This window comes from Aspergillus versicolor (assembly GCF_001890125.1).
Source record: "Aspergillus versicolor CBS 583.65 unplaced genomic scaffold ASPVEscaffold_12, whole genome shotgun sequence".
NCBI classification, from domain to species: Eukaryota; Fungi; Ascomycota; class Eurotiomycetes; order Eurotiales; family Aspergillaceae; genus Aspergillus; species Aspergillus versicolor.
In genome coordinates, this window is record NW_024467535.1 from 704,334 (window position 1) to 723,591 (window position 19,258).

General features: G+C 51.5%; 11 protein-coding genes across 11 annotated transcripts; 8 read left to right on the forward strand and 3 right to left on the reverse strand.

Annotated features, from left to right (window-relative positions):
- The first annotated feature begins 541 nt into the window (after positions 1 to 541).
- Positions 542 to 2,047, forward strand: ASPVEDRAFT_46533 (NADH:flavin oxidoreductase/NADH oxidase). The gene has a single exon (XM_040813572.1). It carries the CDS (start codon positions 920 to 922, stop codon positions 1,976 to 1,978), a length of 1,059 nt encoding a protein of 352 aa, XP_040672929.1. The 5' UTR covers positions 542 to 919; the 3' UTR covers positions 1,979 to 2,047.
- A 987-nt stretch (positions 2,048 to 3,034) lies between these two features.
- On the forward strand, positions 3,035 to 4,296 carry ASPVEDRAFT_88423 (alpha/beta hydrolase; the record flags this gene model as incomplete). The annotated part of the gene is made up of 2 exons (XM_040818315.1): positions 3,035 to 3,122; positions 3,173 to 4,296. The coding sequence occupies 2 exons, from the start codon at positions 3,035 to 3,037 to the stop codon at positions 4,294 to 4,296; spliced, it is 1,212 nt and encodes a 403-aa protein (XP_040672930.1).
- Positions 4,297 to 4,491: 195 nt separating this feature from the next.
- Positions 4,492 to 5,527, forward strand: ASPVEDRAFT_155068 (uncharacterized protein; the record flags this gene model as incomplete). The annotated part of the gene is made up of 2 exons (XM_040808437.1): positions 4,492 to 4,731; positions 4,778 to 5,527. The coding sequence occupies 2 exons, from the start codon at positions 4,492 to 4,494 to the stop codon at positions 5,525 to 5,527; spliced, it is 990 nt and encodes a 329-aa protein (XP_040672931.1).
- Positions 5,528 to 5,948: 421 nt separating this feature from the next.
- Positions 5,949 to 7,335, forward strand: ASPVEDRAFT_141217 (Zn(II)2Cys6 transcription factor domain-containing protein; the record flags this gene model as incomplete). Its single annotated transcript, XM_040807726.1, has 2 exons — positions 5,949 to 6,047; positions 6,094 to 7,335. 2 exons carry the CDS (start codon positions 5,949 to 5,951, stop codon positions 7,333 to 7,335), a joined length of 1,341 nt encoding a protein of 446 aa, XP_040672932.1.
- Positions 7,336 to 7,522: 187 nt separating this feature from the next.
- On the reverse strand, positions 7,523 to 7,924 carry ASPVEDRAFT_141076 (PLAC8 family protein; the record flags this gene model as incomplete). The annotated part of the gene is made up of 2 exons (XM_040807714.1): positions 7,523 to 7,753; positions 7,811 to 7,924. 2 exons carry the CDS (start codon positions 7,922 to 7,924, stop codon positions 7,523 to 7,525), a joined length of 345 nt encoding a protein of 114 aa, XP_040672933.1.
- A 669-nt stretch (positions 7,925 to 8,593) lies between these two features.
- ASPVEDRAFT_201800 (putative feruloyl esterase) lies at positions 8,594 to 10,293 on the forward strand. Its single transcript, XM_040809356.1, has 2 exons — positions 8,594 to 9,847; positions 9,919 to 10,293. The coding sequence occupies exons 1-2, from the start codon at positions 8,663 to 8,665 to the stop codon at positions 10,237 to 10,239; spliced, it is 1,506 nt and encodes a 501-aa protein (XP_040672934.1). The 5' UTR covers positions 8,594 to 8,662; the 3' UTR covers positions 10,240 to 10,293.
- Positions 10,294 to 10,625: 332 nt separating this feature from the next.
- ASPVEDRAFT_46535 (uncharacterized protein) lies at positions 10,626 to 11,545 on the forward strand. The gene is made up of 3 exons (XM_040813573.1): positions 10,626 to 10,696; positions 10,784 to 10,917; positions 10,988 to 11,545. The coding sequence occupies exons 1-3, from the start codon at positions 10,643 to 10,645 to the stop codon at positions 11,358 to 11,360; spliced, it is 561 nt and encodes a 186-aa protein (XP_040672935.1). The 5' UTR covers positions 10,626 to 10,642; the 3' UTR covers positions 11,361 to 11,545.
- Positions 11,546 to 11,780: 235 nt separating this feature from the next.
- ASPVEDRAFT_94926 (DJ-1/PfpI family protein) lies at positions 11,781 to 12,395 on the forward strand (the record flags this gene model as incomplete). Its single annotated transcript, XM_040818769.1, has 1 exon — positions 11,781 to 12,395. A coding segment is annotated over one exon (615 nt), but the record flags the coding sequence as incomplete, so codon positions are not given.
- On the reverse strand, positions 12,175 to 14,735 carry ASPVEDRAFT_201809 (Zn(II)2Cys6 transcription factor; the record flags this gene model as incomplete). The annotated part of the gene is made up of 7 exons (XM_040809357.1): positions 12,175 to 13,266; positions 13,324 to 13,363; positions 13,451 to 13,595; positions 13,643 to 13,828; positions 13,876 to 14,301; positions 14,488 to 14,562; positions 14,617 to 14,735. 7 exons carry the CDS (start codon positions 14,733 to 14,735, stop codon positions 12,389 to 12,391), a joined length of 1,869 nt encoding a protein of 622 aa, XP_040672937.1. The 3' UTR covers positions 12,175 to 12,388.
- A 1,027-nt stretch (positions 14,736 to 15,762) lies between these two features.
- Positions 15,763 to 16,812, forward strand: ASPVEDRAFT_141205 (Fig1 domain-containing protein; the record flags this gene model as incomplete). Its single annotated transcript, XM_040807725.1, has 3 exons — positions 15,763 to 15,973; positions 16,029 to 16,365; positions 16,425 to 16,812. The coding sequence occupies 3 exons, from the start codon at positions 15,763 to 15,765 to the stop codon at positions 16,810 to 16,812; spliced, it is 936 nt and encodes a 311-aa protein (XP_040672938.1).
- A 44-nt stretch (positions 16,813 to 16,856) lies between these two features.
- On the reverse strand, positions 16,857 to 18,851 carry ASPVEDRAFT_88432 (uncharacterized protein; the record flags this gene model as incomplete). Its single annotated transcript, XM_040818316.1, has 2 exons — positions 16,857 to 18,097; positions 18,152 to 18,851. 2 exons carry the CDS (start codon positions 18,849 to 18,851, stop codon positions 16,857 to 16,859), a joined length of 1,941 nt encoding a protein of 646 aa, XP_040672939.1.
- Positions 18,852 to 19,258: the final 407 nt, after the last annotated feature.

Genomic DNA, 19,258 nt, shown 5'->3' on the forward strand with positions numbered 1-19,258 from the left:
ATATATATTTTGCCCGGCGGTATTCGGTTTATTCGGTAACCACCAAATATAATTCTACCATGTTCATGTTAATACCATGTCAACAAAAGAACCAAACCAAATCCCGACCACTCCTTCGGGATTCAAGACTCATGTAGCGGGGTGATACTGAACATTGCCTGATGGCTGTTATTAGATTCCTGCCTCATTTGTAAGGCAGGGGATGTCCCAAACAGGCTAGCCTCGGAGACATTCGGCCAACATTGAGCCGACTGCCACAGTCAGATTCTTCTTTATACAGTGCATTACTCCCACTATGCCGCATAACTCGGACAGTAAGCACGACTGCAGTACTATCAACATCTGTATACAAGTACAATTCCATTATTTCCTTCGTCTGTTTGAAGAACCTTCTTGCTGTGCCAATATCAAAGCCGAACAACATGCCGCGCCTCGTCATTAGTCATCAGTGTATACACCGTTCACCTCCCACCGCTCCACCGGGATTTCAAAGCAAGTGGATCTTCGAGGCGCTTCTACTCATGTACCTGTACCTGATTCTGGGTATTTAAGCGTGCATTGTTCCTGGCTACCCGGGATGTATTTGGACCAACATATTCACAGATATCATCGGAAATAAAGTGCAATTGCAATGGCCGTCCCAGACGTCGATATCGCCCCCGCTGAGGGCATCCCGTACTTCACACCCGCGCAGTCCCCCGCCGCAGGAACGGCCGCGAACCCGCAGACCAGCGGGAATGCTATTCCGAAGCTGTATACGCCGCTGACGGTGCGTGGGGTGACGTTTCAGAATAGACTCGGTGTATGTCCCTGCCTTATCAGTATGGATACGCGGATACGTACCTCCTGAATAACTGGCAGAGACTAACTAGTCGACTAGCTCGCCCCCCTGTGCCAATACTCCGCCGAAGATGGGCATATGACGGACTACCACATTGCGCACTTGGGCGGAATTGCCCAGCGCGGCCCCGGACTTATGATGGTTGAAGCCACGGCCGTTACCCCGGAAGGGCGGATTACGCCGCAGGACGTGGGTCTGTGGAAGGATAGCCAGATTGCGCCGATGAAGCGGGTGATTGACTTTGTGCACTCTCAGAACCAGAAGATCGGGGTGCAGATTGCGCATGCTGGTCGGAAGGCGTCGACGATTGCGCCCTGGATGATGAGCCAGGGTGTGATTGCCACGGAGAAGGTTGGGGGGTGGCCTAATGGTGTTGTGGGGCCTAGTGATGTGCCCTTCCATGAGAGTTTCCCTGTTCCCAAGGCTATGAGTAAGGAGGACATTGAGGGGTTTAAGAAGAGTTGGGTGGATGCCGTGAAGAGGGCTGTTAAGGCCGGGGCGGACTTTATCGAGATCCATAATGCGCATGGGTATCTGTTGAGTTCGTTCTTGTCGCCGAGTGCGAATACCCGTGATGACCAGTATGGCGGGTCCTTTGAGAACAGGATTCGGCTGTCGCTGGAGATTGCGCAGGCGACGCGCGATGCTGTCGGGCCTGATGTCCCTGTTTTCCTGCGTGTGTCGGCGACGGATTGGCTTGAGGAGAATCTGCCCGAGCAGAGCTGGAAGCTGGCGGACTCGGTGAAGTTTGCGCAGGCGCTTGCGGAGCAGGGCGCTGTCGATCTTGTTGATGTTTCCTCTGGTGGTGTGCATGCTGAGCAGAAGGTGACGTCTGGGCCGGCGTTCCAGGCTCCTTTCGCTATTGAGATTAAGAAGGCTGTTGGAGATAAGCTTCTTGTGGCTACTGTTGGTGCTATCACGAATGGCAGACAGGCGAACCAGCTGCTTGAACAGGATGGACTGGATGTTGCGCTTGTTGGGCGTGGATTCCAGAAGGACCCTGGTCTTGCTTGGACATTCGCGCAGCATGTTGATACTGAGATCTCCATGGCCAGTCAGATCCGGTGGGGATTCACGAAGCGCGGAGGGACGCCTTATATTGATCCTAAGGCTTATAAGCAGTCTATCTTTGAGTAGACTAGCCGATTGATGTTTATGATAGACATATAACGATTGCATCTGCATTGAAATGAATTCTATATGAGGTATCTGGACTGTCCTTGTGTAACGTTTAGTATAGAAAGTTGCCTCAATCGGGCGCAAGTTCTGGGAAGGGGTGAAGTGCTCTAGGCCTGGAGATAGGGCCAACACCGTATCTCGAGCGTCCAATGGCCCAAAGACGCGTTTCAGCAAGACGAGGCTGCGTCTTGCCCATGCCCAGAATACGACATTAGTAACCTCATTGGTGCTGACAGCGAGGCTGCAATACAAGCCGACGAGGCTGCGACACCCTAACGAATAGCAGCACTACGCCTGTCCGAGGCATGCATATAAAAGACAGCTGGGCCTTGGAAGTGAGGCCCGAGGACGAGGCTGAAGTCGGCTCGATCCAACATATAATGTCCCGATCCCCCGATAAATATTTGGATCATTGACCTGACCATTTGCCGTGCTAGTATACGTTCATATTCAACTTCGTGCTACTCAATACTTCATTCCTTAACAGACTCGCAATCACTCGTCACGATGGATTGGTTTTCCAGATGGTGGTGCTTCTCATGCAACATTGTTGTTGAAGTCAACTACAACAAGTATGTTTCGGTCGAGCTTTATTTGATGAATCGACGAAGACAGCTAATAGATGTACAGATGCTGCACTCGATGTGGAGGAGATCGAGTTTGCCCACCGGAGCAGTCAACTACAACCAAGAGATAATTAAGCATTTGAAGCTGGTTCGGTGCGTTGGATGGTTATTGGGGGTGGATGATGGCCTGGGCACATGTCTTGTTGGATGGAATCAACGCACGTACCAATCTATAAGATATGCGGGGCCCCAAACTTTCATTTGTGTAAAATAATTCGTTGTCGAGCCTGGATCGAAATTGTTGAATCGACCAAACCTACAAAAAGTTGTAGATCGTCGCTTGGAGTCGTCTCAACCGAGGTTCATGTGGACTGTTTAGGGCCTCCTCGTAAAACCGCCCGTCGCCCTTCAATTGAACTGTTCAAAATCCACACTGACTCCAGACACAATGGTAGCCCTCCCAACTACTGCAGTGGTCGGTGAACCGCTAGATCTCTCGGAATGGCTGTCTCTGCTCTGGCGGGTGCCTTTACTCGGTACGCTGCACCCCTGAGCACTCCAACAACAGAAAACTGACAAAAACCAGTTATCCAATTCGTGGCGAATCTGACTTCACTATACCTCTCGGCCCGTGAAGCTTCCAGGCTGGGGTTGCGCCAGAAGCTGGCCCTCGCCTACCTAAGGACCCACGCACTCGTATTCTCACTAAAGCAACAGGCCCTCCCACGGAGTATCCTATCAGGACCCAGGATCCAGAAATACTGCAGCTGGTATAGACTACCACACAAAGCCATCGCTATTCCCTTGGAAGGTGGTGGTGCCGGTGCTACTCTTGACACCGGCCCAGGGGCCGATATCCCTAGCCCGGTGCTCCATTTCGTCACGCCCCGTATAGCACACAAAGACGGGCCAACGCTCTTCTACATCCACGGCGGCGGGTACCACGACCCGATTGTTGAGCAGGGACATGTATCGTTTGTTCTGCACTGCGCGGAAGCAGCCAAATCAGCCCAGGTCGTGTTTCTGGAGTACTCGCTCGCCCCTGAGCATGCATACCCGAGCCAGCTCGTCCAGGCCGTCGCGGGGATGCGATACCTATTCGAAAAGGAGTCAATTAAGCCAGAGGATCTCGTTATCGGCGGTGATAGTGCAGGAGGGCATCTGACGCTGAGTCTACTGGCTCATATCGCCCAGCCATCCCCGTATGCGCCACCGCTTGATTTGAATGGTGCGAGGTTCAAGGCTGCGATGCTCGTTTCGCCCTGGGTTGCTATGACGAATGAGCAGACTGGTGCTCTCCCGGAAACGCCGCATGACTATGTCCCCGCGCAGCGTGTTGCGTGGATGCGTGATTTCTTCAAGCCGAGTGAGAGCGAGGTCTGGAGTAACCTGTGGCAGCCGCAGGACGCGGACACGGTCGCGATGTGGAAGAGGGTGTTCAACCCCGGTGCGATATGCAAGAAGGCGATTGTCTTAGGTGGGGGAGAAGAGGTTCTGCTTAATTCGTGTGTTGCCTTTGGCAGGGACTGTATGGGGTGTGAGAGCGTGGTGGTTGATGGTGAGGCTGCGCTTCAGCGTCTCAAGGAGCCGGACTTTGTGCTTGCGATTGCGCCCGGGGAGGCGCATGTCCAGCCGGGGCTTGATGCGTTTCTTTGGTATTATGGGGGATCTGGGATGAGGGCGCTGGTATCGTTCTTGGAGGATTGTTAGGTGTATTTATTGATGGCTGGCATACACCGTACTGGCTAGGACAGTGCTTAAATTACGATAGACATGAAACTTCCATCCTTATCCTGATAGAAGACAAGCATCGCTCTAAAGTATTTAGTGGACCCACAATCCTGCGACGACGATTCTGCAGCAGTTTGCATCTTGACATCCCGCGACAGACCCCCTGAGACCAGGATGAGCGTCTTCACCCTCACCGGCTTTGGCATTTCGGCCCTGCGCAACTTCTACGACTCCGCCCGGCTACTTGGTCTCTACCGACGATACTATGGACCAGCCGGGGGCGTCATGCTGCAAGTATTCGGCAGCAGCATGGTCTGGAAGACGCAGCTGCAGGTCCTGACGTCCGACGACCCTGAAACCGCGAGTTTATTCCGGACGGCGAATCAGCAGGAGAGTAATATGGTTTCGATAGCTGTATGTGCAGCCCTATTCTATTAAACCTGTGTATACTGATCGACAGGGGACTATCTTGGCGCAAATCGCCATCACGGCGCTGCAGTTGGATAATGTAGAGAAAGTCCATTGGACGTCGCAGGCCTGCTTCACTGTCAGTCTTGTCTCGTCGATTATATCCGTCTACTACGCGACAAAACAGCATAAGATGCTTGGCCGGTGTCTCCACGCAGACGACATCAAGAAATGGATACGGGGGCCGAAGCGCGGACCGTCAAGGGATTCGGACGAGGACTGGTCTACGTATGATGTGCAGCTACCATCTGTTGCTGCGGTGCTGACCATATCGGCACCTGTGGCGTTGCTCTCCGTTGCTGTTTATGCATTCCTCGTTGGTCTTGGGATCTATCAGGGCCTTGTTTGGCGATATGACCTTGGCGATTCTTCTAAAGCAGGGAGTTTAGCCGTGTTTATCGTCTTTGTTGTCTGCCTCTCCGCCTGCCACTCGCTATATGCCCTATCCACTATGGTCGCGTCCAGTCAGGTCAATGACTACGAGATCAGGCCGCATTTGGAAAAGGCACTGCGGGGGGCTGTTTCGGCGACGCAGCCGGTTCATGTTCAGCTGGGAGAGATGGATCGAGCGCCGACGTATTCGACTGCGATAGGGCCGTCGGTGTCAGATACGAAGACGCGGAAGTTGGACAATACAACTGAACTGCAGGCTGCGTTTCGAGAGGCAGCGGTGCTGAGGAGGAATTTGGCTGCGGTTGATGAACGGATTGCGATGTTGCTGGAGGGAATGCAGGGCCGGTGAATATTTAGTATTTCGACAGATTGTCGGGTTATAAGTGGTCAATACGAATTATAACAGAAGTATAAAACAAGTACATTGTCAAGGTAAATCTACTAGCCTCATCAAATAAAGATTAATATTAGCATTGTACACCGGGGACCTGGTTTATACCTTCATCTCTCTCTTCCATCAACTCCTTCCAGACTTCAGAAACACCCCCGAGATCAAGCTGAGATCATCGACTATCTTACCTCCCGAACTAATTCTATATCCTGTCTCCGTACTACACCGAAGTGATTACATTAACATCTATAAATAACCCACCATCCAGTTCACGTGACCCATACAGCCTTTGGAGTTCCAGCCAATCAGACTGCAGAACCAGACTCGTATTCTGTCCTTCCATTCTTGTTCTTTAATGCGCATACAACTGTCAAGCACTATGAATCCGACCGTCAGCGACTACACGAAGAGAACAGCGCGCAAGACGCACAAGAAATCTCGCTTGGGATGCGTAAACTGCAAGAAACGGAAAATAAAGGTACGTCTGCAGCGACTGCCATTCAATCAGAGACTAAGGAGCAAAGTGTGACGAGGGGAAACCCTCATGCGTCAACTGTACCCGACATTGTATCAGCTGCGATTACACTCATACACAGCGAGGTAGCTCGAATTCGACGCCAGATGTAGAAAAAGACACAGGTGCACCGGACGCGCGAGATAGTTTGACTTTCATATCATCCTCTCAATCAAACTTTACTGCTCCAAAGCGGGCACACAAAACGCGTGGCGATGTTACAGGACCTACGTGTACTAGCACTCAATCGCCTGAGACAACTACTCTTGCAAACAAACCATTCCAGTTTACGGCAACGGACCTCGCATTATTCCACCATTTCATGAGCTGCCCCGAGCTCGGGGCCGAGCAACCGCAGTGGCAGACCCAGATGACCCGATGGGGCTTCCAACATCACTTCTTGCTCCGGCTCTTGCTTGCTATGTCGGGGTTTCACCTAGCACAAGACCCTACTGCACTCTCGCATCTGCAGCAGGTCACCGGTGATCATATTGACTACGCCGTCGAGGCAGAGGCTCACTACGACGTTGCGGTCCGGGAGGCTGCATCCGCTGTGCCGCATATTACTGGTTGTAATGGACAGGTCCTCTACACATCCGCTGTGTTTATATTCATCTGCTCTCTGGCGAGGGGGCCCCAGCCGGGCGAGTACCTCGGGTTTCGGGACGATGGAGCCCCAGGTTGTCTTGCGCTATTTATGGGCGTTCGGTCGATCCTGGAACTGTGCAGTAATGACCTGGCTGTGAATGTTTCGACGTCTCATATACAGAGTGATGTGCAATATCCTAGCTCGGAACGTGGGCAGAATGGACATCATCCAACCGCGGCGGCCGAATTGTCGACTTCTACTGAACAGGACTATCTGAACAACTTGCGCTTTCTTTTGGACAGTACATACCCTACTGACCAGCGCGCCCATCTGGAATATACCGCCGTCCTTGACAGACTTCAACAGACATACACGCTTGTTCATCCACCGCCAGACTCACCGCTGGAACGGATAGGTCTATTCCCGCATATATTCGGCTGGCTGTACACACTGCCTGACATATTCCTTTCGGATATGCAGCAGCAGAAACAGCTCGCGCTGACTTTCTTTTCCTTCTTTGTTGTACTGTTGAAGGATGTTGACGCGGCTTGGTTTATCCGTGGGTGGCCAGAGCATATCATGCACAGGATACTGCACGGTCTTGATGCTTATCATAGACAGTTTGCTGCTTGGAGAGGGGATTTGGCTCAATTTCCACCGTAGCTTTGTGGTGAAAATAGATATAAGTATAATATATAAGTCCTATTATAGGAAACCAGTCTAGGGCCCAGTTTCAATTCTCAGCTAACAATACAACGAACAAAAGAAACAAGAGAGTGAATGAAGCACCATACAGGACAACCTCAAATGAGAATACAAGACCAGCATCATAACGCCAGCCACCCCTCCATCACTGATATCCCATCTGTGGCGTAGGCTGATACCCCACCAACTCCGGCCTACTTCTCAGCTCGACCTCTTTCTCGTCCTGTATAATCGCACAGCAGCCACACCAGAACGTCGTGCAGCAGTCGCCGCAGCAGCTCCCGCTGATCCCGTACCGGTCTCGCATCTCGCCCCGTCGGATTGTCTGGATGATCCAGTGGCCGCCAATCATGCCGAGGAAGGTAAAGAGGGTGCACTGTGATGGCCGTTAGGGATCTATGTTGTACATACGTCACAGTAATAGAGTTCTCACATCAAAATTCAAGTAGCTGAAGCTATTCAAAGACGGGTCGCGAAGTCGTGCTTGGGTTTTACCGAAGGTTAGACAGGGGAGGCAACAGCTCGTAAGACCTATGAAGGTAGCCATTGTCTCAAAGTCTTCAATTTCTATATGATCATACATAGTGAGCCAGGAGAGCAGCAGGCTCCCAGGGAGTAATTGTAGTCCGTCTTCTGGCTGGGTGACGTCCCTGGATTTGTCGGTGCTGGCCTGCTGGTATGTTGGGGGCCCTGAGGGCCATGGCCTGTAGACCTTCTGTGCTGGGTCACCCATTTTCACGTTCCTTTTGTTACTGCGGGTATGTCTGAGGAATTGTTGATAGAGCTGATATTTGGTTTCGGGGAGTATTCGCAATCGAGGACGGGTGTGAGAATTGGGAGGCACATTTTCTTTCTGAGTATCGGCACGTCCGCAATTTATATATTTTTAATGACATTGCAAATGGCTTTAGTGCTCTGGTGTCGTCAGAAATTTGGGCTCATCTGTACGGAGCTCTTCCCAAAAGGGAAGTTCGCATCCGTATCACGATAGACCCACTAATTCTGTACAGGGCAAGCAATCAGGCCGCGAAAAGCAGACCCTCAAGCCTCAGCCCGTGGTAGGTATTTCCTCCACTCATCTGAACATGCACCCCTTTTCTAACATGCATCGTCACAGGTACCCATGGTTTCGCATCCAGCGCAATAGGAAGCTCGCACTCGTATTGCGACGCAACATGTGGGTAGTAACGCAGGAAATACTATAAGAAGGGGCTCGCGCGCGTGAAAAAAAAAACCCGAATACCCAGTTGTTTCCATAGTCCTGCTCTTCTATTTTTCTGCCGACATGAACGTAACGGCTTGCTCGCCAGCGGCCATTCAGCCCCCTGCCCTGTACGGAGCTGATATCCTTTCCCTTTCTGCCTCGTGGGTCAGCAATTTCACCCTCAACGTCCCTGCAAACTTCAACTATAACCATGGCGACATTGCCGTGGAAAATGCGCAGTTCTGCAACGTCACCGTCACCTACACCCACCCAGGCTACGACGACAATATCAGCGTCGAAACCTGGCTTCCCCGGGAGTGGAATGGGCGCCTGCAAGCGACCGGTGGCGGAGGCTGGTTGGCCGGGCGTTTTGTGCTGTCCAACTTCTTCATGGCCGGTGCTATTGGCGAGGGCTACGCGACGACCACCACGGACGCAGGAATAGGGGATGCTGAATCCCCGAATGCTTGGGCACTGAAGAGCCCCGGGAATGTGGACCTGGTTGCGCTACAGAACCTGGGCTCGCGGTCCTTAGATGACCAGGCAGTCATTGCGAAGAGTCTAGTTCGCAGCTTCTACGGCCGTGCCCCTGAGTACTCGTACTGGAGTGGCTGTTCGCAGGGAGGTCGACAGGGTCTTATGCTGGCGCAGCGGTATCCGGATGCGTATGACGGGATTGCTGCATCGGCGCCGGCCCAGTCCTGGACGAAGCTTGCGTCTGGGCTATACTATCCGCTCTTAATGAAGATCTGGCATAATGTGGACCCGTTGGCATGCGAGCTGGACTTTCTGACGGAGCGCACGGTAGCGGAGTGTGACCCCAAGGACGGTCTGATGGATGGTCTTATCTCTGACTTTGCGACGTGCGACTATAGTCCGTTCTCGTCCGTGGATAGCCGCTTCTTCTGTGACTCCCTCAACCGGACTATCTCTCTCAGCTACGGTGCTGCCCTTGTTGCTGATGCCGCCTGGTCTGGCGCGCGAACGGAGGATGGCGAGCAATTGTGGTATGGTCTTTACCCCGGCGCCGACATCAGTAGCTTTGGATCGGTGCCTGGCAAAAACAGCACACCCTCCTCAGACGCGTGGTTTAATCTGTTCATCGCAAGGAATGTAAGCTTCGACGCTACGAAGCTGACTAGAGAAGAATACACCGAGTTCTTCCACCTCGCTGTTCAGCAATATAGCGATACAATGGACGCAGCGGACCCTGACTTGACTGCGTTTCGCAATAGAGGGGGGAAGCTTATTGCATACCATGGAATGGTTCGTTAACAACTCGTCATCCATATCTACTTCTAGTGATAGAGATACTAACCAACGCATATCATTCACAGGCCGATGAAAGCATCCCCACGCAGGGCACAGAATTCTACTACAATTCCGCAATGCAAAACGACCCAGATGTCCACGACTACTATCGCTACTTCGAAGCACCCGGTCTGGCCCACTGTGCTGGTGGTAAGGGTGGCCAGCCCACAACCACGTTCGATGCGCTCCGACGGTGGGTCGAGAACGGCACTGCTCCAGAGTCTCTACCTGTCGAATACACTGGTGCTAATGGGACAAACGCTCGGATTCTGTGTCCATATCCCGCGAAGGCAAGGTATATCGGAGGGAATCCGGCCGTGACTGAGAGCTTCCGCTGTTCTGAATAGCTTGATTTGTCCGTTGTAACTTAATTTTCAAAGTCGCTGACGACTAGAATCTTCCCCAGTCATTCTACTCCATCATTTTACTCTGTATAGTTCAGCCTCGGCATGTTCGGCTCGCCCCGACACCCAATCTGGATTGCCACCGTGATTGGCTAGCTGCTTTGGCTGTAGTTCGGCTGCTGCGCCCCCCAATTTCCTGAAGTTGCGGGCCTGGTCCCTGAAGGGTTTTCCAAGTTTTGTTTTCGCCCCTGGCTCTATTTATTCTCCTCCGCGTCCGGTTTCTTTTTCCCAGTGTTTATCCCCAATTCCTCCCCCGAAATACTCAATCATTTTCCAAATGCAGCTCAAGTCCATCCTCCTGCCTGCCCTGGCCTCGGCCGCCTACGCAGAGAGCACCGTCACCTCAATGTTCATCTTCGGCGCAGATGAGCAGCCGCTTGCCGCCTCGATCGTCGGAAATGTGGGTTGCCTGATCTGATCTGATCGACTGACCCCACAAACAAGCGAATCTTTGCTAACATCGGCATTGATCTGCCCTCCCCTCTAGGATGCATCCGCTACTACGTACAGCATCAACTGTCCCCCCGGAACAGACAGTACTGAATGCGGCATGGGGCCCGGCATGACTGTCGTCGCCGGTGATAAGGTCACGACTTATATGATGGATTATGCCGATTCTTTGTATGTCCCCTGCATTTTGTTTTTGTTTTATGTGACAGTCCCGTGCTAATATCCTTTGGTTAATGTGCAGCCATCTCACAGCCGAATGCACCGTCTCCAAATCGCGCGCGGTGTGTAATAGAAGCGTCGGCGGCCCGGACGCGAACTTCCCCGGCGTCGAGACTACCACTGCCAAGGTGCAGTACTTCCCTGTTACTGTGACGGCGGGGTCTGTTACCAGTGCTGGCCATATGACTACCCTTACCGGTACGGTTGGGGCTGAGGAGACTTCTACTTCGACTTCGTCTGCCTCTGCTTCTGAGGAGAGTAGCTCTGGTGCAGTGGCGTCGCAGACTGGGGATGCTGATGGGCCGACTGAGACTGGTGCTGCTAGTAGGGTTATGGGTATGGGTATGAGTGCCTTTGGGGTTGTTGGTGTTGCGGTCGTTGGTGCTGTGCTCTAGATCAGTGCTTATGGATTGGACGGGGTTTGTTGTAATATATTAAAGGGCTAATATGTGTAATCTGTATATTAATAATTGTATTGTTTGAATGGATTATAATGAAGTTTGGATGTTTTACGTTGAGTCGCGTTGATTCCGGCTAGATGTTAGTATGGAATAGAGGTAAGGTTTAACAACACGGGCGCTTTGAAACAACTGTAATCCATATGACAATTGATTAACTATTACCAATCACGGACACTTCAAGGGACTGTAAACCATCCGCCGTCCCGTGGTTATGTCGCGGTCTTGGACGGAGCCATGCTTGAATCCCGCTCCGCGATTCTGAGCCAAGTATTTAACAACCTTTACTGCCTTGTTAGATTTGAAGTCAACACAAACTCAACTGCCATTACTGATTATAATTTCACTCCAATGGCACCAATCCACATCGGCTGTCTAGTCTTCGACTACCAGGCCATCGACGTTATCGGTCCATGCGACCTTCTCAACTCCGCCACAAAGAGACTCATGACCGGGATTAGCTTCTACGCCCCAGTCGACCCCAATACAATCGAGAAGGCACCGGAGTTCGTCTTCCATCATATCGGGGAGACAGTATCCCCCGTGAACCTGCTAACCAGCGCCATCACGCTCGTCCCGACTGCCACAGTCGATGACGTCCCGGAGCTCGATATCCTGATTATCGGCGGCGACAGCCCCGCTCGTTCGAATATCCCTGAGAAATACAAGGAGTTTATACGCCGCCATGTCGCGGCGGGGAAACTGCTTTTCACGACGTGCACCGGGTCCGCGGTTGTTGCTGGTACTGGGGCGTTGGATGGGAGGAGGGCGACGGTGAATAACATCGAGTACAACTATGTCAAGAACCGGTATCCTGCTGTGCAGTGGACGAGGGAGAAGAAGTGGATTGTTGATGGTAATGTATGGACGGGGAGTGGTGCGGTTGCTGGCATGGATATGGTTGCGCACTGGATCAAGGAGAACTTTGGACTTGATGTTCTTGTGCAGGCGGCGCTGTCGCTGGATTATGAACCCAGGGATGCGGATGGGCTGTTTACTGTGCTTCCGCAGCGATATGATGACGCTGGGAATAAGGTGTCCACGCATGTTTTTCCTGAATAAGGTGTCTGTTCTGTAGTCCACTCAGAAGAATGTATTGTCTCGGTGGACGGATTTAGGTTAGCCAGCGCATCTGCTACCAGAACATCGCTCCAGAGCTTCTCGTTTTCGATCTTCTCTAGTTCTGCGGCGATGTAGCCCTGTCGTACAGACTGCTCCATAGAGTCCGTGAGAAAGTCCCGGCGCAGGTTCCGCATTCCAGGACACCGGTACGGGCCTCGAGCGGAAGATGGCATGCCTTTCGTAGGGTGCCCGACTAGGCTCCGATGGGGGTCGTTTCCGTTGCTGCCATGACTATGACCCCGCTTCGCTGAGTGATAGGAAGTCTTTACGCTTTCCAGGATTTCGGGAAACATCGTAAAGAGATAATTTGCGGGCGGGCACTGGGATTCTGCCGCTGGCTTTCCTTCAACCGACTGTAAACGACTATTCAGCGCATCGAGGTATTGTTCCAGATTAACGGTTTCCTGTGCGATATCTCCGTTCCAATCGGGAAACTCTGAGATTCCGATACATAGTCTGTAGAGAACCATCGTGGAGAGGATTGCCTGATACCATGTTGCAAGAGGCAGCTTGCTGTACTCCTCCGTTGGTATCGCGATGAATAAATCAAGGTATTCTTTGGCAGCGATGACGCATTTGGTCAGGTTGAGGGTGACCTGTGACGATTGGAGCGAAGTAGACTTTCCAGTGCCCGGCAAAATCGGTCGTTGTCCATATCGATAGACGATGCCCATCTCATAGATCAGAACCTTGACTGCGTGGTACCCATTCCTCAGAAGAGCTATAGGAAAACAGGGTTAGTCGATCCAAACGAAGATTCAAAGGCGGGGAAAGTTACCATATTGGCGAAGCACCGTTGTCAAAGCAGTCCACCACTCCTCTAACCTCGTCGCCAGTCGCTCAGTATGTGTATAGAATCGAAAGCCGTGGATTTGGTCATTCCCTAGCCGATAGGTCTCGTAGACTTCCTGGATGAACTGCTGCAGTTTGATCACCGGGTATAGCAACGTATCGGTAACAAATTCCTGTTCTCCTTGCAGCATGGTAGCACACGGAAGGACATGTTCAGAGAAAGGAAGACTGTTTGGTTTGCCTGTAGCTATAGCGATCCTTTCATCTGTCAGTTTCCAACTCGTCCTAATTCCAAGCCGACTTACACGCTAGAGATATAAAAGCACCCCAAGTAGGCACGTCGCGCTTCCCGAGCATGCAATTCTCCCGGCTGAGGTTGCTGGGTCATATTGAGAGTGTCTTGATCTAGACCGAGATCAAAAAGCATGCCAACTACCATCTGCGAATATTGAAAAGTTTGTTGGCTCCGAGGGTCCAAACAGAAATGGAACCTAATAATTTAGCTCAGATCGTAAAAGGAGACACCATGGGAACCAACCAAGCAAGATGAACCAGTAGCCCTTGAAGAAGATCCAAATCCTTCTCACCGGCCATGATGACCCGACGACTGAGGACTTCTTTGAGTTCGTCAATGAGGGCCTGCTGCAGGTAATGGTACCTTGAGGCAGCACTTGTGACTGCTGCAAGCAATAAGAACGGTCTGTCCTGGGCCATAGATGCCGGTGTCCAACTGGCAGGGATTATAACGAATGGAAAATAGCAGTCCATGCTTCGAAAGATGTCCAGGAGGTGCTGGAGGACAACATCGCTGAGACCCAGGTTTATAATCCACGCATTGTCTATATTGGTAGAGTGCGTTGACACTGTGTCAAGTCTACCCTCGGTATCCAATATCCCAGTCAGATCTAAATCCAGATCTGGTAGGGGCTCATGCGCTATCCATCCCGCTGGTGTTTGGCTTTGGCTGGGCTCAACCTCCACGCACTCAGCGCTTACTGACGGTCCAGAGCTGCCAGATTGACTCCCGTGGAGACCTGGCGATCCTTTCGATTGCGAGAGTAGACCAAGCAAATGCGTCAGCTTAGAGTCCAGCTCAGCCAGTCGTCTGGATCTATTAGTATTGACTCGAGCATCGTTCCTTGGCACTTACGGTTGCGAGCGCTGTCCTTGGCGCGTGCGCTGCCTGGGTTGAGGGATAATACACTGAACCTGTGCCTTGGCGCATCTGTTCGTGATCGTTAGAGTCATGCTTAGCATCTTCTTGGCTACACCGACATACTTCAGGCACGGCCGTCCTTCTTCATGGCGAACACATTTCACCTTGAGGATGCGGCATTTTTCACACGCTGCCAACGCGCCTGTCTGTCGTCTAGTTGATGGACTAGTTCTAGCATCCATCTTGCTCGATGGCCTTGACGATGAGAATGTTGCTGGCTTTTGGAGCTCAAGGAGTCAACGGAAATGCGCGGCTGACAAATCTGGGGGGCCTAAGGCGGACCAGCTCAGCTTCAACCCTGCACTATCGCCGAGCCGATCCTTGTAGACTGGGTAGATCATCGATTTTGGAAATTAGAGACATCGTTATCACACTAGTGACATGCCAGAACTGAACCATCATGTTTTCGTGTTTTGTCGTCTGTTTTCTGTGGGCTATTGATTCGAGATGTTATCAAAATACCGGTATAGCAAACTCCACCTGCGCTTCGATTCCGCATTTGCGGGGCACAATATACAAATGGATATATATATCGAAATGCCATGCGACTATAAAAAACCACTGGCGTCATCAGGCCGTCTTTCTATTGCATTATAGGCTTCTACTATCTTGAAGGATTCGATGTAATATTTTTTAGACTCCCGTATTTCAGACTGTCCACAGATGTCTGACTGTCTGTTGCTTCGTCAGTTATCGAAAAAGCAATCATAGCCGACGCGGCGCAATCCGTAGGCCGCGTTCTGATTCGGCCGTTCGAGGCTGCATATATCAGCAATGGGCAATGGCAGCTGAAATGAAGGCGCTGCAACCTGTAAGAGGAGCAACCCACTTAATCATTCACATTAAGGGAATACTCTTGTTCATCCAACGCAGCACTAACAATTTCCCAGGCGGCGTCGACCTTCCTCGGCTTTAACGATGGACAGCGCGGCTTCACAGTCGGAAAAGGCTGAGGCTGGAGCCCAACCGACCCCGCCACAAGCAGGGAGCTCCAACCCCGACGCGGCGGAAACGTTTACGCATGCCGAACAACCATCATCGTCGTCGTTCCCTCTGTTGCAGAAATTACGCGTCGACCGGAAATGGAGGGCTAAATGGAAGAGCAAAAAGCGGGCTCAGCAGCTACAGGCGGACGAGGAGTCAGGTCAAGAGGCAGAGGAGGGAGAAGACGACGTCGAGGTCGTGGAAGAGGGCGACGAGGGAACGAGTATGCTTAGCCGAATCTCCAGGACCGGCAGCAGCTATTATATTTCCACGGGGAGCCGTAACTCGAGCCGGAGTCCTGTCCGTGATAAGTCGAGCTGGAATCTAGGATTGGCCAGAATCTGGAGGTTCTTGGGAGTGCGGTTCTTCGCAGTGCGGAGGATCGGCTATCACCACGTACTAATGGGCATCAGTGTCGTGGGGATTATATTACTTTGTAAGTTCAATATATGTATGTATACCTGTGTTAATGTTGGCACTAATGCATTTAGCACTCTTGGTCGCGGGCTGCTCTTCGCATCGAATGCGTGGTATATATCTCCTCCAGTTATCGTACGACCACCAAATCGCCGATTCTACCCAGGACAGCGGGGGCGCAGTCACAAACCCGTCTTTCTACTCAGTAGTCGCAAATACCAGCTCTACTGCTAGTCTGGCCGTCCGAGTAGGCTATTTTGGGGTATGTATGGCAGAAGATAATCCTTTAAGCTGGACTTGTCGACCCAAAGCCAAAGACCTTGCAAAACAGGTGCTGGAGAGCCAGGACCCGCTTAATGTTCTGGCCGTTGCGGATAACTTTCGAGATCAAGTCATAGTTTCTGTGATAATGTGAGTCCCTGCGTTGTCTCGTTATATTATATCTTGAGGAATTGGACTGATGAGTATAGAATAATGGCCATCATTATGATGCTGGTAGGATTCTGCGGCCTCGGAACATTTCCCGGATGGCACGAGGAGACGAGGGATGACGAAGTAGTTGAAGTCAAGCCATTCCCGTCCCGGGCAGTATCTATACTTATCCTGGGTTTGTATGTATTGGCAACGCTTTTCCTCTTGACAGCTATTCTCTGGCAGCATGTCGCAGTAGTAGCACACTCTGCCACTATAGAGGCTGCGTTTAACGGTGCAGTCAAGGGGGAAGTAGGCACTGCTGCAATGATATTTGGCTGGGTAGCCATCGGCGCCAACTGCATTGTAATGATAGGATTGGGGGTGATGGTTATAAGCCTGGCAATGCTAAGGGAACTGCTCGACGACGATGAAGTTGATGCCTGAGACGCTGGATTTTGGGCCACATAGCGACATCAAATACATTGATACTACTTCGTCCCTACTGTCCACTTCATAAATCTTTCCTGCAGCGGTTCTCTTTCATCCTGCTGCGCACCATCTGCAAGATTATACCATCCAACGTGCATCCCTTGCCGCAGTTTTCTGCGCAGACTGGGCGATGCCAGAAACGCCACCGCAACGATAAACGACATGAAAACAATAAACAAGAGAGTCAGTGCAATCTTAAGCCCCACATCCAGCTCGCGTATCCAGATGACAACAACTAGAGGGGTCAGGAACCCCCCAACAGCTAATATCAGACCTATTGCCGGCCCCGTTCGAGCATAAACCCAAGCAAAGATGGCGGTGTTTGGAATCGGCGCACCGGGTGAGATAGAGCTGCGGTCACGAATTGAGTCCAGAATGGCTTTCTTCTGTCGACTTATCCATGCGCTCCGTGCGAGGAGGCGGAGAGCATAAGTAGCCGTGCTCAGCGATATGGCGAAGGCGACAAAATGGCCGACGGGTACCGGATTGGAGAGTGGTTGAACCTGCATGGAGAATAGCGATGCGGCAAATGATAGTGGGATAAAAAGAAAGGCGAGCTCAGTCAGGCGTGTAACGTTCTCGGCTTCGAGGATGGCGCGGTGGCTCTCTATGAACTGTAGGGTGCCCGTGATTGCATTTGAAGCTTCCTTGACGCCCTGAATTGTCTTCTCAAAGTCTATTCCTAGACTTTTAATACTGTCATCCTGCGACGTCTCGTATTTTCCTCGGCTAGCTAGTTCCTTCAGGGTCTTCTGGAGATCTCTGCTTAGTATTGGTAGCTGCGCGTGTAGTGTAGCAAGACTTGTTCTTTTGCTGAGAATATGGGCAATCTGGGTGTCCTGAGATGCTGTAGTCTCCACGATGTCACGCTGAACAGCGTCTAGGAGATGGAGGAGACCCAAGGTATCGGAGATGACGATGCTGAAAAGATGGGCAAACGGCAGATGATTGCAAGGCCCGGGGTTTGTGGTACCTGTTTGGTTTGCAGGATTTGAGTTGTTCAAAAGGGATTGCATGGTCGAGGGCATGGTCTGATAGGTTTCTCTTAATTGCGCGTTGTCTAGGTTGGTAATGGTCCTAGCGGTGATAGCCGGGGTAAAGCGAGGAATCAGAGTGTCATAAAGGTCTACTGTTTCGAGCTCTGCGTCGTCGGGGTGGATATAGCGGTTCTCCGGCTCGCTGCCATAATGTTTCCAAGTTGCTTTGCGTGCGCTGGGAATCGCGTCAGTTAAGACGATATCTGGCAGCAGGGTCAGAGCTAGATTATGACCATCAAATCGAGTTATTCACTCACAATACTGGCGATCTTTTACTGTTGTCTGGTATATTGAGACGCGTTCTTCGATTGCAGCGAGACCATTGGTGGCCGTATTAAACGTAGACAGGTCCCATTCAGGACGGAGAATACTCGACACCGCACGCACCAGGCTAATAGCATAGATATCTATATCTTCTCCTAGTTCATTGACTTTGGAACCGATGTGCAAGACTCGCGCATACCGCCTGTCGATCTCCTTGCGTCTGTCGGCATTTCTAGAGGCCGTGGATCGGGAAACAGGTCGGTACCAGTGGAATGACATGTACTGGCGCGAGAGATTCCAGGTATTCCATTGGATGCGATGGTCGCGTTCTGATGGAGAAAACATCGAGAGCTGGTTGTTCATGTGGTCCAGGAAGAACTGCGGTTCTATGTCGAAGGCCGCTCCCAGCGTATAACAAACGCTGGTGTCAAGATCTTCTACTACGATATATCGAGTAGTTGTATCCTGCAAACCTCCAGTTAACCACTGATGCAACATCTGCGGATCAGCAAGAGTGTGGTCGTTGGTCAACTGGGTCGGTCGACCGTATCCTTCACCAGCGAAATCGATGCATGAGACTTTCACATCACCTTCTATCCCACGGCACAGTTGGTCATACCCTGGAACAGCCCGGGAAAACCGCCTGACATTTGCCTCGAAATTTTCCCGAGCAGTCATGAAATCCTGGGCCATTTTCCGGGTGCTTTCGGTAGAAAGTGAGCTTGACTGCGTTGATTTTCTGACAGATCAGGCTGGTTGCCCCGCGCGGAAAAAGCAACGATGAAGAGACAGCCTCGTCAAGGACAAGCTTATCAACATTCATCAACATTCATCTTCTAATCAGCTGCAAATATTTCCAGAGTCACCTCTCAAGCACTGGTTGATTGAAATGAGGATGAGCTCCAACAGGATCGGATTCCAGCCTCATTCAGGATTACGGGATTGGGCAACACCACCAACCCCGCCAAAAGCAACACGAAAAAGCAATCCCAGCCAAAATGAAAGCCTTCAACGCGTCTCACTGTCTTGGCTGCACTCCTTGAGCCTACCGCTACTCAACAAACATGTGACGCCATGAGCCTCAGTCCTCAGCCTCGTCA